We start from the raw sequence: 18,138 nt of genomic DNA on the forward strand, positions 1-18,138 counted from the left end.
GGGACGGCGAAGTGGGGCACACGGCCACGTGGCACTCGTCTACTCACATAAAATAAAAGAGAGAAATATAATTCAAATTTTTTTGTTTTCAATAAAATTCCGACAAAAAATAGAAATAGCGAAGGCCCCAAGTTTTGTCCAGACAAGGCAGTTGCTGTAAGAGTAGTGCAAACCGGATCACAAAGTCGATACTTTACCTATTGACCGTTGGATCTGCCTAGCGGTACTCCCGAGGAATCTCTACGATGAACATATTCAACAGTAATATGCAAAAAAAATAAAAAAAAATACCTTTTCCAATTCATATAATTAAAAGAATATCTTTCTTTTTAAATTTTATCAAAACAATATTTAACTTATAATTGAATAAATCATTTAGAAGACTAATAAGAAAATTATGTTTGAATTTTAAATAGAGAAATGATAGACTGTATAAAAATACAGCATGAAATCCCAGCATGATACACATAAGACTTGAATTCTACCTCCATACCTTATGTGTGTCATACTGAGATTTTATGTTGCATTTTTATGTAGTCTATCATTACTCTTTTAAATAAGATAAATATTTTAAAGTACGATTTTCAATTAGTTAGGTAGATAAATTAATAAAAGATTGTCTTTATTTTTTATAATTTAGGTAGATGAACTTTAAACTCAATTAATCTGAGAAGTGAATGATTATTTTTTTTATTATTTTTTATCCGTCAAATAAATTTGAAAGGATAAACAACTTCTTATCTAACCGTTAATCTATTAAAATTTTCATTTCACTAAAAAAATATCGTAATGTACTATAGTTGAGATTAGAATCATGAGTGTTTTATTAATTTGTTGAGTGCTTACTGTTGTATCATGCCTGAGGACAATTTTTTTATTTAGATTATAAAATAAATATCTTTTTATTTTGTATTTATTTGGAACAAGGAAATAACAATTATAAAAAAATTCGTGTTTATATCGATAAAAATAATGGACTACTAAGAAAACCGTCCTTTACTCCATTGCGTTACCACGAACTGATGCTTTGGCTTTGCGGAGGAGGCACCGCCGGCGTTGTCTTCTCCGAGAGAGAGAGAGAGAGAGAGAGAGAGAGAGAGAGAGAGAGAGAGAGAGCTTGGATTTCTCAGATGGAGGTGTCGATTCAACTCTCCGGTTGCGGTATCGATCCCTTCCGCTTCTTACCATCGGCGGCGGCGGCCTTCCCGCATCGGAGGACCTGCCAACATCGACCGGTTCATCTCAAATCTGGGCTTCCCCGTTTCGGAGTCTTCGCCGTGGCTACCAAGCCTGCCTCTTCGTCTTCTACTCCTTCCAGTTCTGCCTCGCTCGGTTCAGTCAATGGCGTCGTCTCGAATGTAAGATGATTTCAACTTTTTGTGTTTATTAATTTTACATCGCGGAGATTGAGGATTGGCTGTGGCGTTTTGATGGGGATTGGTAGAGGTTCGGCAACGTATCGGAGGAGATCAAAAAGGTGAGGAAGCAAATGGAGGAGGACGAGCAGTTGGCCACTCTGATGAGAGGACTCCGAGGTCAAAATCTCACCGATGTGCAGTTTGCCGACGAGAACATCCGGCTTCGATTAGTTGAGGTGCGTTTTCTATGATCGACAGTTTGAGATTTGCCTTAGTTCGGTCTTCTTTTGTGAACATGAGTGACGCTGATTGATTTGAATATTAGGAGTGACGTAGGCTTGCTTAGAGCTCAACGGAGGGATAAAATTTGATAAAGGTATCAAGATACAAGTGATTCTGATCAGCGTAGATGTGTGTGATTTATTGAAACCTTGGACCAACAACAAATTATGATATTTGGTGTAGAATTCCCCCATAATCTGCCTTTCTGGCATTATCTTCTTATGCTTCTGATTATAGTTGTCCATAGTTAAAGAAAACAAATACTTTTCCAATTTGTTTAATCTCCAAGGATAGTCCAATTTCATCCTCAAGGAATGACCCTCAAGTTGTTACTTCCCTTTTAGTCAAATCATGTGATGACAGTTAAATTATTTTAACAGCTATTGTTTTATTTGTTTAGGTACCAGATGTAATCAGTGGTGAAGCATTGCCACTTGTGTATGATCCTGACATTATATCATCCTACTGGGGCAAGCGCCCTAGAGCAGTTGCAACACGCATCGTGCAGCTTCTATCTGTGGCTGGTGGTTTTCTGTCTCACATAGCTTCGGATTTGATTAACAAGAAAATCAAAGAGGTAAATCCATAGACAAATATAAACGTTTCATTTAACTTCCTTGGTGCCAAGTTTTCAGTATTTGTACAGAAGGCACCATTTTTTGAATTGACTGTTTGTTTCTGAAGCATTTCATGTTTTTTGTTCCTTTTCAGAATGAGGTTGCTCGAGCTATTGAATTAAGAGAAATAGTGACCTCTTTGGGCCCAGCTTATATAAAACTTGGGCAAGCTTTGAGTATTCGTCCAGATATATTATCTCCTGCTGCGATGACTGAACTGCAAAAGCTATGTGATAAGGTAATGTAGGTATATTCATTGTGGCTTTCATAAATATCATGGGCCAGAACAATGACACCTTGTGCTTAGTATCTGTGCCATTTAGATGTTACAATATTTACACATTTATATCCCAATAGCATTTTTCTTCTCAGTTTGTATAATTACCTTATATTTGATTTCCCAAGAGGCTTTTTGAGCTATATGGTATACATTGTGGTTTTCACGGTAATATTGTTTTCTGAAGCTGTTCCATTATTTCTAGATACCCTTATATGGATAATTGGATATCTGCATTTTTTTACTCAGCTTTCTAAAACTAATATCCCTTGTTGACATTTCAGGTTCCTTCATTTCCTGATGATGTGGCAATGGCACTTATCGAAGAAGAACTTGGCCAGCCTTGGTATAACATCTACTCTGAACTGACTTCATCTCCAATTGCTGCTGGTACTGTAAAGCTTTGATTTTTTTTTTCTTCAAAATTTCCTGTCTTTCTAGCGAAGAATTTTTGTAGCAATATACCCTTTTTCTTTTATCTTCATTTTCACATATGGTATTGAACTATCATGTGGTAATGGGATTATGCAGCATCATTGGGGCAAGTATACAAGGGCCGTTTGAAAGAAACTGGTGATTTGGTGGCTGTCAAAGTACAAAGGCCGTTTGTTTTGGAAACTGTCACTGTAGATCTCTTCATTATACGCAAATTGGGATTGTTTTTGCGAAGATTTCCTCAGGTAACTAGGTGGCTATTCACGTTGCTTCATTTTAAACATGGAAATTATACTGTATTTACCTTTTCTTTTAACCTTCAGGTATCTCTTGATGTTGTTGGTTTGGTTGATGAATGGGCTGCTCGCTTCTTTGAAGAGCTTGATTATGTAAATGAAGGAGAAAATGGTACTCGCTTTGCTGAAATGATGAGAGAAGATCTTCCTCAGGTACCTTGTTGCATTTACTTAATTGAGTTGCAAGAAAAAATCCCCTGCACAAAAATATGAATTCATTTTAGCTCCAAAATTATTTTCTCCATCCTAGTTTTTTTTTTCACTTTCATCGATGTACTATTGCAAGAGAAGGAGCAGTCCCTTCATACCTATCTTTCCATGTCATATTTCATTTCTTCATTCATTGTATTCAGTCTCCCACTGGTAGGGCTGGGACCTGCCTAGAAGTCGAATCTATGCAAAGATCATAATGTGAAGTTCTGACATTTGCCACAAGAAGATATTTATAGTATGTTTATTATATGTGTTCTTTTTTGTTGGTGATAAGCCTCTGTTTAAACATTTATACTATCACTGATGAATATTTTTCAGTTTGCCAGTCTGGAATACTTATGCTCAATTCTTTCTTAAGGAAGCAGTGCTTTCTAATGCCTTAATTATTACTGAAAAAATGTATTTTTCAAATTTTACCAGTTGCCAACAAATTGCTTGATCAACACGTGGTTAGTTGCTCTTAATGCTTTTAGTTTTTCAGGTGGTCATACCAAAGACTCACCATAAATACACGTCAAGGAAGGTACTTACTACCCAATGGATTGAAGGAGAAAAACTATCTCAAAGTACTGAGACTGATGTTGGAAAACTGGTTAATGTTGGAGTTATTTGCTACCTAAAGCAGGTTAGTTTATGGCTGGTATGATAGTTTGAGATATGGTAGATGGTTCAATAGGTTATGCATTTAATTGATAAACTGCTATGTTGATCGGCAGTTGCTTGATACTGGCTTCTTTCATGCTGATCCTCATCCTGGGAATATGATTCGTACATCAGATGGGAAGTTGGCTATACTTGACTTTGGTAATCTTCTATTCTAGATTGGAAGTTTTCTAGATATTCTTGCATCATATCATTGGTATAGTAACTTCTTTATGACTAGTATAAGAAACATAATCATTAGGTTTGTTGATAAGCACATGTTCTAGGCATACAAACACATTGAGAGATATGATATTGATGAGTCGAAATCTTTGGGGTTTAAATTTTTTCTGATCTATCACATTCACTTGGTTTTGTGGTCATCTGCATCTTTTCTTTGCCTTTCCTATTTTTTATCAGTTGGACCTGCTTTAGATTTGTTTTTAATATCCTTTCCCATAATTGGAAAAAATTGATACATTGACTTTGGTCTATCAGGCCTTGTAACAATGCTGACTGATGACCAGAAGTATGGTATAATTGAAGCAATAGCTCATCTGATTCATCGTGACTATGATGAAATTGTGAAAGACTTCGTAAAGCTTGATTTCATTCCTGCTGGGGTCAATTTGGAGCCAATCCTACCAGTGCTTGCCAAAGTTTTCGATCAGGCCCTTGAAGGAGGCAGTGCAAAAAACATTAATTTTCAGGAATTAGCATCAGATTTGGCTCGAATTACTTTTGATTATCCTTTCAGAATACCGCCATATTTTGCTCTAATTATTAGAGCAATTGGAGTACTAGAAGGGATTGCCCTGGTTGGAAATCCTGAATTTGCAATTGTAGATGAAGCATATCCATATCTAGCTCAGGTATGTAATCTTGTCTATCTATTTCAGCATTACTTTCTATACGGTAATATCTGGTGATAGCCTGAATCTCTGCTTCCCAAGTGACATGTATGCTTTTACGATTTTATTTTGTTGTTTAATACAATTGTGGAGGGTTCAGCTTTATTAAATTTGTTTTTCTTTTTTATGGGAGCAGAGACTTTTAACAGATGAGTCGCCAAGGTTAAAGAAGGCACTGCGATATATGATATATGGTAAACGTGGAGTCTTCAATGCAGAGAGATTCATCGATGTCATGCAAGCCTTTGAGAATTTCATCAGCGCTGCAAAAAGTGGTGGTGGTGAGAACCTAAATGGAAATATGGCAGGTCTTGGTTCTTTGCAGGGTCAATCAGGTTTCCTTGTGCCAATATTTCCATCGCCGGCATCTCAACCAGCACAGCCTGTGAAAACAAGGGCTGCACTTATATTTTTGCTATCCGATAAAGGCAATTTCTTCAGAGAGTTCATTCTAGACGAGGTAGACTTTGCTAAAACTAATCAATCCATATTACTCAAAGCATCTTTTCGAGTCAAATATATGATGGCCATACTTATGTCTCCAGCAGTATTGTTTTAGATCATCGCTCCTTGCTAATGTTGGCTTCCTAGATTTCTTGAATTATATATTTTTCTACTTTTAACTGGTGAAGCTTGTTCCAACATTCATGTGATTGTCCGTGTCATCAAGTTGTGTTTATCCAACTATTTTGGATCGGATGTATGAATCTTAGCTCTCCATCGAAGACCATTATCACTAGTAATATTAAAATCAACTAATTCATTAGTAATTACATTCACTTCACTAATATTTTCATTGATCTTCCTCTGCACCTTCCACCTTCCACTCTAAATAGATACAATACTTCTAACTATTAAATTTATTTGTCGTGTTTGAAGATGCCGATATCCCCTTGAATACATTTTTTTCTCATTTTATCATCTATTAATACACTAGCTTTCCATTTGAACTGTTTTATCAGTCTTGTGTAGGTTGTTAAAGCAATTGATGCAGTCTCCCGAGAGCAGTTGGTCCAGATCGCCGCAACTCTAGGAATTGGGAATTCAGTCCCAATCTTTAGTATGGTTGCTAGAAGGCCTGTGGCGTTGCTGCCTACCATCACAGAGGAGGACAGAGCCATACTAGACAATGTCGAAAAAGTCGGCAAGTTTTTGACCTCAGGAACTTCAAGAACAGATCAGGTTTCAACTATCCTAACACTTCCAGCATTTGTCTTTTATCTAAATTTGAGAAACTCAAGCAAACACTTAGCGTGGTTATTCATGGTTACTCGATGTTTGAAGTCGAATCTTTATATCTAGTACTTGGGTCCACATAATAGTGTTTTATATTCGCTTATAATTGCGGGCACGCACATATAGATTTGGATGGTTGTTTACATAAACCAGTTATAAAAATCGAATGGAAATCAAACATGCCAAGCTCTAAGTCACTAGAGCTTTCAGTATTGTTGCTAGGAGGCTTGTGCCATTGCTGCCTATCATCACAAAGGACCGAGCAATTCTAAGCAATGTCGAAAAGGTCAGTGAGGTTCTCACATCAGGAACTACAAGAACAAACCATGCTTAGCGAAGGCTGTCGGTACTTGGAATAGGTTTTGTGACTTCTTGATATGTTTGTGCGGTACAGAATGCACGAGTCAAGTATACTAGACTGGATGCTTGTTTAATTAGACAAAGATATTTGCTGAAAATATTTTAAAACATTTTTCTATGATATATATATTTTATCTCCATACGTTTATACGAAACGCACTAGTTAATAGATTGCATTTACTTTGCTTAATTATATTTGTGATTTTTGCAGGATGTTGATATTTCTTATATCCGAGAGCTTCTTCCTTTGCTACCAGGCATCTCAGCTAAGATTCTACCCGAAGTGCTGAACAGGTTAACCTCTCGTGTGTTAGCAAGGTTTATTCGGGAAACATTTTTTTAGTTTTAACTTTTAACAATGGATAGAAAATCTCTCTATGAGGAAGCCCATAGAACCAGAGAGACAGATCCAGAAAAATCACATTTGAGGGTAGTCCATTCATCCTTCATTCGTTCTTCATTTTTATATTCCCTGCCCATAAATTTATTGGGTATATAAAGTTTATAGTAGCAAATCATGTACAGTGAAATTGCATCATAAAATATTTCAACCATTCAATATATATATAGGATAATTTTTTCTCATGAGAAAATGTGAAAGAATGGTATGATTTTTTAAGGCTGAAAATCAAAAGCCCCTTTTATTCCCATTATAATCGAAAAGGGTGGTTCCCATGAAAAATATTAAAATGGTGTATTATATCTCGAAAATATCTTTTATAGTAATTTCATCCAAAGCGGCTTCTATAAATTTAAATTTACAATTATTAAATAGTTGTAGATAAAATTATTTTAATGTTAATTAAAATTGCTCATATATTAATGAAGATTGTTTTAATTCGATTAAAATTGATTTAACTTGATCAAAATTAATTTAATTTAAATTAATTGAATATTATTTAAGTAATTTTGATTAAATTATTAATGTTAATTAATATTATTTTGAGTATCTTTGTTATAAGAAGAGTTTTGGTGCAACGATGAATTATTACTGTGTGATTAAACATTATGAATTTGAATCTTGAAAATAATTTTTGAAATGTAGAAGTATTAATATGATCTCAATCTTTTTTTAGAGATTTTTACTAAAGTTGCTATTTTAGTGATATGATTGTGCTTTTAATACATATTTTAAAAAAAAAGGTGACTGTGTTGATCATGAAAATCAAACGAAGTTCTTTTGATTTTTTGCTATGCTATTTTTTAATTTGCATTCAATTTTAAGGGCAACTGGTTCAAAAATCTTTATTATTTCACTTATTAACCTCTTATATATTGGTCATGTCATTATTCTTTTAGTTTAATTAATATTATTAATAGTTAAAAAGTAAAAAGCTTGGAAGATCGTGTGAGACATTTTCATAAAGAATTTAGATTAAATAGTCAAAATACACATTTCTCTACTTTCTATTTTATCATGAGAAAGCAATAGTTATGCTGATTGTCTGGAACTACTAGAACGACGAATTGATGAAAATAAAAAAATACAATATTAGATGAGCAGTGCTTTTAGAGTGCCCTATCTTTCATCGTTTGATACAATGTTAACTGTATTCTAGGCGATGCATGAAATTCTGCGTATCCATGAGGAGATTTGATTGGCCTGGGGGCACCGGTTCCATTATTAAGGAACTGAAGGTCAGTGGTTTTAACCTTTAGCTATTTTTTCATGCATAGCAATCTAATTGATAAGCACCCAAAATTGAAGAATTCCTTATGCAAAGAAAATTTCGTAGAGATTTTCATATAATGGCTTCTTATCTTATATAACTGTTGCCTTTATGGTGGATCTGTGATAATTGATCCAAAATTAAATTAATGGGTTGATGACGTGGTAATTAGTAATGGTGAGAAGAAAAGTGTCTAGATTCAATGTATCTTCATTAGTTGAGTTAGTGGGGTATATTTATGGAGTTAATGGGTTTAATGTGTTATGTAAGTAGCTTATAAATATGCTACGTATGATGAATGAATTAATTAGAGAAAAAAAATATTATTGTGTAATCCCCTTGTCTATTATCTACCTCCTATTATCTTCCTCCTTAATTTCTCTAACAGTGGTATCATAGCGCGAGGTTCGACGTGTCCTAGTTGCTTGCAATGGCGATTAATGGAGTTTCTCAACCTCTCATCCCCATTTTCAAAGGCGAGTGCTACGAATTTTGGAGCATCAAAATGAAGACTCTATTTAGATCTCAAGATCTTTGGGATTTAGTAGAGAAAGGTTTTGACGACGAGGATGCCGATGAAAGTCGATTAAAGGAGAACAGAAAGAAGGATTCAAAAGCATTGTTCATCCTTCAACAAGCAGTACATGAGACGATTTTCTCCAGAATTGCAACTGCCTCATTTTCCAAAGAAGCATGAGAAATATTGCAGAAAGAATTTCAAGGCTCCTCTCGAGTGATAGCAGTCAAACTCCAGACTCTCAGAAGTGAATTTGAGGCCTTGCTTATGAAGGGTAATGAAACTTTACAAGATTTTTTATCTAGAGTAATTTCGATCGTTAGTCAAATGAGATTTATGGAGAAAATATTACTGATGCAATTATTGTTTCGAAAGTTTTGCGAAGTTTGACTCCGAAATATGATTACATAGTAACTGCGATTGAGGAGGCTAAAGATCTTTCGGTTTTCTCTTTTGATGAACTAATGGGTTCTTTGCAAGCTCATGAGGCAAGGCGAACTCGATCAGTTGAGAAGAATGATGAAAAGACATTTCAAGTGAAGGGGGAGATAGAAAAAAAAGAAGACTTCGTTGGCAGAGGTTGTGGAAGAGGAGGCTTTCGTGGTAGAGGACGTGGCAGAGGAAGAAGTAACTTTGATAGACAATTCAACGGGGATCAGAAATGGAACAAAAATTCTGTTCAGTGTTATGGTTGCAAAAGATTTGGGCATATAAAGACAAATTGCAGAAATAGTTCACAAGCAAATTATGTGCAAGAAGGAAACGAAGAAAGTAAGTTATTTATGGTTCATTCTAATTCTAATGAAGTTCAAAACGATATTTGGTTTTTGGATAGTGGATGTTCGAATCACATGACTGGCAATAAGTCATTATTTAAAGAGCTTGATGAATCTCAGAAGATGCTAGTAAGACTTGGAGATAATAAGCAAATACAAGTCGAAGGCAAAGACACTATTGCCGTGGAGACTAGCAATGGTAAAGTGAAATTACTTTACAATGTTTATTTTGTTCCTAATTTGGCACATAGTTTGTTAAGTGTTGGACAATTGATGATGGGTGGATATGCAATTTTATTTGATAATGGAGCTTGTGTTATTACTGACAAAGATTCAGGACAGTCTATTGTCAATGTGCAAATGACAGAAAATAAGATGTTTCCACTGAAAATCTCTAATGTGGGAAACCAAGCTCTTATTGCCAGTGAAGATGAATGAATCCAAGATGTGGCATCTGAGATATGGGCATCTCAACATCAAAGGAATGCAGTTGTTAAATCAGAAAGGTATGATTTTTGGATTACCGCAAATTAGTACTCTTGGTTTATGTGAAGGATGTGTTTATGGAAAACAAACAAGGAAGTCTTTTCCAATTGGGCAATCATGGAGAGCTTCTGAATGTCTTGAATTAATTCATGCTGATTTATGCGGGCCTATGAAAACTACATCACTTGGTGGGAGTAAATATTTTTTGATGTTTACTGATGATTTTAGTCGAATGAGTTGGGTTTATTTTTTAGCAAATAAATCAGAGACTTTTGAGAATTTTAGAAAATTCAAGGCGCTTGTGGAAAATCAAAAGGGTTCTTTAATAAAAACTCTTCGTACAGATCGAGGAGGTGAGTTTTTATCTAAAGAATTTAATCTGTTTTGTGAAGAACATGGTATTCACAGGGAATTGACGACACCTTATACACCGGAGCAAAATGGTGTCGCCGAGCGAAAAAATCGAACAGTTGTAGAAATGGCTAGAAGTTTGCTGAATATCAGAGGGCTTCCAAATCTTTTCTGGGCTGAAGCAGTGGCCACATCAGTTTATTTGCTGAATATTTCTCCAACAAAGGCAGTCTTAAATCAAACACCATATGAAGCATGGCGAGGTAGAAAACCATCGGTAAATCATTTAAGAATTTTTGGATGTATTGCATATGCTTTGGTAAATTCTCAATTTCGTCATAAACTTGAGAATAAATCTGAAAAATACATTTTTGTTGGATATTGCAATCAATCCAAAGCATATCGATTATATAATCCTGTTAGTGGCAAATTAATTATAAGAAGAGATGTAGATTTTTGATGAAGATTCAGGTTGGAAGTGGAATACAGAAGGTGAAGAGACTCAAGTTCATATCCCAATAGAGAACAAAACTCCAACAACTGAAGGTGTTGAATCATCTCCTTTGGGATCACCAGCTTCCTTACCATCTCCTTTGGGATCACCAGCTTCCTCACCATCAAATTCAAGGAATAGTAGTTCATCATCTCTACAAGATTCTTCTGATGAAACACCTCCAACAAAGTTCAGATCATTAAGGGAAATTTATGAATCAGATCAATTTGCTATGTTTGTTACAGATCCTACAACTTTTGAAGAAGCAGTAACAAAGGAAGAATGGCGAAATGCAATGAAAGAAGAGTTATTGGCAATTAATAAAAATGAAACATGGGAGATGGTGGATCTACCTGAAGGCAAGAATGCAATTGGCCTCAAATGGGTATTTAAAACAAAATATCATGCCGATGGAACCATTCAAAAATACAAGGCTAGACTTGTTGCAAAAGGGTATTCGCAACAGCAAGGTATTGATTTCGAAGAAACTTTTTCTCCGGTTGCTAGATTTGAAACTGTGAGAATTATCTTAGCATTAGCTGCACAATTACATTGGCCTGTTTATCAATTTGATGTTAAATCTGCATTTCTGAATGGAGACTTGCAAGAAGAAGTTTATGTTGTTCAACCTGAAGGTTTTATAATTGAAGGCAAAGAGGCAAAGGTGTACAAGTTGAGAAAGACACTCTATGGATTAAAACAGGCTCCAAGGGCATGGTATAGCAAGATTGATAGTTATTTTCGACAAAATGGTTTCACAAGAAGTGAAAGTGAGCCAACCCTTTATGTGAAGAAACAAGGTAGCGATGATTATATTATTGTTTGTCTTTATGTTGATGACATAATATATATGAGCTCCTCTGATTATCTTATAACTGAATTTAAGTCTAACATGATGGAGAAATTTGAGATGTCAGATATGGGATTATTGCATTATTTTCTTGGTCTTGAAGTGAAGCAAGGAGTTGATGGAATTTTTATTTCACAAAGAAAATATGCAACAGATCTTCTTAAAAGATTCAGTTTATTCAATTGTAATCCAGCTACTACACCCATGAATACAAATGAGAAGTTGCAACTAGAAGATGGTTCAGAGAAAGCTAATGCAAAATATTTCAGAAGCTTGGTAGGAGGTTTAATTTATTTAACTCACACTAGACCAGATATTGCTTTCTCTGTTGGTGTAATTTCCAGGTTCATGCAAAATCCTACAAAGCATCATCTTGGAGCAGCTAAAAGGATTTTACGTTATATTGCTGGAACCGTGGATTATGGGATTTGGTATACTAAAGTTCTAAAATTCGATCTTTGCGGATTCACTGATAGTGATTGGGCAAATTCAGTGGATGATCGAAAGAGTACTTCGGCTAGCATTTTCAATCTTGGGTCAGGAGCAATTTCATGGAGTTCAAAGAAGCAAGCTACTACAGCTCTATCCTCTTCAGAAGCAGAATATGTAGCAGCAACTTCAGCAGCGTGTCAAGCAGTTTGGGTTAGAAGAGTTCTTGCAGATCTTCACCAACAACAAAAAGGCGCAACAAATATTTTTTGTGATAACAAGGCAACAATTGCAATGACAAAAAATTCAGCCTTCCATGCGAGGACTAAACATATTGATATTCGTCTACACTTCATTCGAGACTTAGTTGCAAATAAAGAAATTGAGATAGAGTACTGCAGCACACATGAACAAGTGGCGGATATCTTGACGAAATCACTTCCAAGAGATAAGTTTATTTATTTTAGATTACTTTTGGGTGTTTGTAATTTTGAATCAAGGGGGAGTGTTGATAATTGATCCAAAATTAATCGTGGAGTTAATGGGTTGATGACGTGGCAATTAGTGGTAGTAGTGGTTAGAAGAAAAGTGTCTATGTTCAATGTATCTTCATTAGTTGAGTTAGTGGGGTATATTTATGGAGTTAATGGGTTTAATGTGTTATGTAAGTAGCTTATAAATATGCTACGTATCATGAATGAATTAATTAGAGAAAAAAATATTATTATGTAATCCTTTTGTCTATTTTCTACCTCCTATTATATAAATTATTTATAATATGCTACAAGTAAAACAGAATAATATACGTTTCGTATATTATTTCATGTATCAAATAAAAATTTAATTTAAATTACAAGTACAATAACATTTAATTTAAATGTTAATTGCGCAAAAAAGTAACCAAAGAGCTTGAACACTCGAGCTCAAACGGCGTCTACTTGTCGATTTTGCTGAATGATGATTTCATCTGCCTTCACTATGATGACCGTACGGGAAGGCAGCTCACTGTTCTTCTCGTCCCTTTCCCTGTTGATACGATCCAAAAGCCAGTGTGGGAGCTCAGTCGAGTCCCGTTTCAGGATCAAATCAGGGCAATCGTCCATTTCCATAGTCTCTCGCCTTCTGAATTCGACCTCACTCAACTGATCGCTGATAGAAACGAAGATTTTCTTCAGTCTGGCGGCGCAGTAGATGCTCTCCGGAAGACCTCTGAGCTTTGGGCAGTCCGTAAATCTGCACTCCTTCAATCTTGGAAACAGCTTCGGGCTTCTTTCTTGATTTTCTCCGACCTCCTCGGACGCAGCGTTCAACGTCCACTCTTCCCAATTTGGCATGTCGTGAATTGCAGGAACTCGAGTCTCGGGAATGCCACGGCTTGAGGGGAACCGGCGCCGAGAAACTCAGGCCCGACCTTTCTTACAGCCGACGCTCCTTTGATCGTCAGGAATTTCAGCCGAGGCAGCTGCCCCAGCGGCGGGAGCTCAGTGCAGCAGGGGAAATCGAAGAGCGTCAAGAATTCGAGGTGAGGAAAGGAAGCCCCCGCCGACGTCGACATCATCCAGTTGGGAAATCGCCGGCCCGGGAAATTGAGGAGACGAAGTTCCTCCAGGCTCGACGGAGGAAGCAGTCCGCTGCATGTCTTCTCAGCCGCTTCTTTTTCGCCGTCATCTCGATTTGTCCATGACAAATACAGATGCCTGAGCAGTGGTTTGTTCGCCAGCACCGAGGCTCCGGCCATTGTTGCCCTTTCCAGCTTATCAACGCTCAGAAATCTGAGCTTGGATAGAGACTGCAGCTCTTCCAAGTCACATCCGTCGTCCACGTTGCTCGGCGAATCACCATGGCCGACGACGAATCCTTCGATGTGATTAAGGTTGGTCAACCTTCCCATTCCTCTGGGCAAATGAGTCAACGGTGTTTCTTCCAACTCGCAGACACCTGAGCATACCCAAGCTCGTGACGGCCTTAGGAAGGCTGCGCAGCGACTTGCACCCAGAGATGTTCAAAGTCTGCAGGTTCGCCAGGCGCCCTATGGATTCAGGTAGCTCATGTATCTTCGTCCGATCAAGGTCCAAGTATCTCAGAAGCAACAGATTCATGAAAATGAAATCTGGAAGACGTTCAATCTGCGTATCGCACACATCCAGCACTCGAAGATTCTTTAATGCTGGGAGTGCAGCTGCCTCGTCCTCGATTGTCTTTATTTCACTGCTATCGGAAAGTCGCAAGACTCTCAAACTCTTCTGCTCCAGAACTGCACCAGGAAGCCTTAGCGCGTCTCCTTTGCTTGACATCCACAGTCGACGAATCTTTGTTAATGGGTTTGGATTTGTGTCTGCAACTCGGCCATCACTGATTACAAGTGCTTCATCTCCGATCAAATTAGTACCGAGAGCTCTCAAAAGGTCGTGCATGGAGTAGCGAGTCTCGTCTACATATTCTTGGATCGAGCTGAAGAAGATTTCTCATAACTAGTTCTTTGTAGTAATCCTCAGCCAACTCTTCCATCAGTTCACCATTTGGCACGTGGATCAAGCCTTCAGCAATCCAAAGCCGGACGAGGTCATTGCTATATGATATGTCAATGTAAGAAGCACAACAAAGGAAACACTGCTTGAGAACGGATGACAAATCCTCATAGCTCAAGTACAAAGCTCTTGGCAGTTCATCCTCATTGTCTCTCATTCTCCATAGATCACTTTCCAGGACTCTTTCCCATTCTCTCCTTGTCCTTTTCTTCGAAATCAGCATTCCTGCGATCGCCTTGATTGCCAAAGGAAGCCCATCGCATTTGCTAACGATTTTAGCTGCAATTTCATCCAGTTCAGGGTTCTCGTTCTCCTCGTCCTCGAATACGACCTTGTGAAACAATTCCAATCCATCATCTTCGTTCATCCTCTGAACATGGTGGATGTGACCGGCTCTCATGTCCTTCATCACCTTTTCATGTCTACCAGTGACTAAGATTATGCCACTGGACTTTGCATTTAGAATGGGATTCCTCAGCACATCTGTCCACACATTTACACTCCAAACATCATCAAGCACGATGAAGAATCTGTTGACCAGAGCACCAGCAACAGTTTGGATTCAAGTTCTTCTATGCTTTGACCTCCATCATCACTCCCTTTTGCTTGCTTCAGCATTTTCTTGAGTAGCTCTATCTCCGTGTAATTCTTGGACACATGGATCCATATACATGTTGGAAAATCATTCTTGATTCGTTCGTCATGAAAAATTTTATGAGCCAGAGTGGTCTTGCCCATCCCACCCATGCCAACGATCCCAAACACACCATTCTGTTTATGATCATGCTTGAGTATCATGCTAATGAGAGTCTGTGCAGCATCTTCGATCCCTGCCCCTACGATGTCAGCCTTAACCTCCAAAGAAGTGGTCCGGCGAGATCTTGTTTGATGCTCTTGCGGCAGCCATTGACGACTGGTTAAGGACCCTAAGCTTGCTATTATTTTGTGATCATCTTTAATCTCTTTCAGTCTATCATTAAGTCTTTCAAAACTCACAGCAATCTCATGACGGGACTTGGTACACGCAAAGCAAGAAGCAAGAAGAGTGAAGGGAGAGCTTACTGCAGACGAAGAAGAAGATGAGGACGGATGAATGCTCAATAAGTTGTCGCCACCGGGAAGCGTGCAGAGATCGATGATGTCTTCGGCGTCGTAGACTATTTCTTTCAGGTCCCTCAGCCAAGCATTCACGCCAGCGTCTTGATGCCTCTTCTGCTCGGCATCCTGAAGGAAAGGACTGAGCCTTTCCAATCTCCTCTGGAACCTTTTGATCTCCTCCTTCACACCGAGCACTTTGCAGATCTCTCCCTCAACGAAATCTGCTAGTTTTGTGAGGTATCTAGTGACAAGGAAGTCGGGGATCATCGCCATTTGTGGAGACTGAAAGGAAGGAGGCAAACAATTTGATTGACGGCAGTTTTGTGAGGTATCTATCTATCTATCTAGTGAGAAAGGAAGTCTGGGAGCATCGTCATTTGTGGAGGCAAGGATAAATAATTGATGGATGGTCTTGGGATTCAGAGCATGTGATTCACATGGAGTAATTAAAAAATGACTCCTCCATGTGGGCAGCGTGCTGCGGACGGCGCACTCAAAAAATAAAAAAAATGTGCTTGCATGTGTAAGAGTAATTAAAATGTAGCCCATTAATCTAATCCTCCTCTGCCTTCTAATTGGACCGACCGCTCTGGATTTTACTTTTATTTGTATTTGTTCTTTGAGATGATGATCATCTCCCGCGAAACTTGGGCCACATGAATTGCTATTAAATCCATTTGCTTGTCATTCGAGCACCTTGATTTCTTTTTGAAGTAGATTGCGAAGATTAAAAAGGGGGTCGAGTCACATTTTGATGATGTGACTTTTTCGATATTGAAGTCAGATTCAGAAAAGAAAACCGAAAAATAAAACGGAAAATGTAGTCAAAATAGAGATGATTGATAAATTTGAGATATCATTTCTGATAGAGTAATTACCTTATAGACAAAATGAAGAAGAGACGTTCCTCTTGTCTCGATTCCTACCTTTGGCGTCCTTGTTTTAGACGGCAATATTATTCCTTGTTTTAGACGGCAAAAAACGGCATCTGTCATCCTAACGGTCTCACACGATCGGTCTCATGACCATCAGGGGTACATTGAAAAGTTGTAGTTGATTACGACGGAGGAGGGCATTGTCTCAGTTTCATCGAAATTCGAACTCTTGTCCACTTCTATAATTCTGTTCCATCATAACCAACTCACTATTTTATCTCCTCTTTTATCTCCGTTTGTAACCCTCCTCTTTTCATAATTCATGCACTTCCCTTTGTTGAACTCGACCAACTCCCATTTGCTATTCAATAGGTGTATTCTAATGACTCAACTTAACTTTATTGAACTCGCGATCGAAGGATTCAAACATAATAGTGCTCAAGTAACTAGGAGGAGAAACATGGTGCAATAATAAATTTTAATTTCTTACATGACATCTCATATTTTGTTTTTCTCTTATTTTTTTTCAAGATACTCTTATGAAAACTCTCTTAACTTCCATCAAATTATTTTAATTTAAAAAAATCAGAATCACGAAAATTTGAAGCATGAGGAATCTAAATTTGATCTTAATTAGTTTTCAATTTCAAAAGAGTTTAATCAATGACTTTGACTAAAAATTATCTTAATTAGTTTTCACTGTTTTTGGACCAGAATGTAGCACCTGGTTGGTACTCTCCATTTCCTAGGGCAACCAGGTAGCTCTATGCTCGAGTGAGGTGCAGGGTTGAAGCCCTCGTTATCACATATATCGATCTGTGGGTTTCAGAAGAAACATGAGTGCATGTAGAGAGCAGCACCGAACCCTACAAGTCAAAAGAGTATTGAGTAAGTATCTGCTGCGTTGCACAATGTGATACTTCTTGTAGAACAAAACAATATATTATTTACAAATTGTTCATATTTTTTTTATGCTCAAGTAACTCAGAGTGTATATTGTCTTAACCTTTTATGTTTGGCAGATATTACTTCAATAGAAACCCAGTTAAATTTCAAAAGACTGTGAAGTTTGAATGTTATTTTTTTGGCAAGTTAGAATATAATAAAATATTGGCAATGATTGATTTTGGATTGAATTCAAATAATTGAGCATGAGAGTCTATACATATCCTGAGACAGATTAAAAGATCTTACACAATGTATGGATTGGGTGTCTTATTGTTACACAAATGACTTGGAAAATAGCACAAATCTTGTGTCTTCCCCAGTAGGAGTCACTGAGGAAGGCACCTACTGTTACAAACAAGATTGCAGGAATATGGTTAGTTCACATCACAATTTGCATAAAGATTTATGTGATGCTACATAATGCAGATTGAAACTTACCTAGTAAAGAGTAACCATGAGCTTTGCAATAATGCTTTTATTAGCAGGATTT

The 18,138-nt window shown here is 37.3% G+C and overlaps 2 protein-coding genes and 1 pseudogene across 2 annotated transcripts; 2 read left to right on the plus strand and 1 right to left on the minus strand.

Moving 5' to 3' along the window:
* Positions 1 to 1,117: 1,117 nt before the first annotated feature.
* Positions 1,118 to 7,091, plus strand: LOC141840088 (uncharacterized). The gene is made up of 13 exons (XM_074727981.1): positions 1,118 to 1,358; positions 1,445 to 1,594; positions 2,041 to 2,217; positions 2,352 to 2,495; positions 2,819 to 2,924; positions 3,066 to 3,214; positions 3,293 to 3,418; positions 3,960 to 4,103; positions 4,195 to 4,282; positions 4,619 to 4,992; positions 5,168 to 5,491; positions 6,004 to 6,213; positions 6,839 to 7,091. Exons 1-13 carry the CDS (start codon positions 1,131 to 1,133, stop codon positions 6,968 to 6,970), a joined length of 2,352 nt encoding a protein of 783 aa, XP_074584082.1. The 5' UTR covers positions 1,118 to 1,130; the 3' UTR covers positions 6,971 to 7,091.
* A 1,636-nt stretch (positions 7,092 to 8,727) lies between these two features.
* Positions 8,728 to 10,028, plus strand: LOC141841246 (uncharacterized). Its single transcript, XM_074729392.1, has 3 exons — positions 8,728 to 8,937; positions 9,007 to 9,088; positions 9,190 to 10,028. The coding sequence occupies exons 1-3, from the start codon at positions 8,728 to 8,730 to the stop codon at positions 10,026 to 10,028; spliced, it is 1,131 nt and encodes a 376-aa protein (XP_074585493.1).
* Positions 10,029 to 13,122: 3,094 nt separating this feature from the next.
* LOC141841279 (putative disease resistance RPP13-like protein 1) lies at positions 13,123 to 16,098 on the minus strand (annotated as a pseudogene).
* Between the last annotated feature and the right edge of the window lie 2,040 nt (positions 16,099 to 18,138).

The sequence above is a fragment of the Curcuma longa genome, chromosome 11 (genome assembly GCF_044706935.1).
Source record: "Curcuma longa cultivar G26 ecotype Majalengka, Jawa Barat chromosome 11, ITB_CL_G26_1.1, whole genome shotgun sequence".
In the NCBI taxonomy this organism is placed as follows: domain Eukaryota; kingdom Viridiplantae; phylum Streptophyta; class Magnoliopsida; order Zingiberales; family Zingiberaceae; genus Curcuma; species Curcuma longa.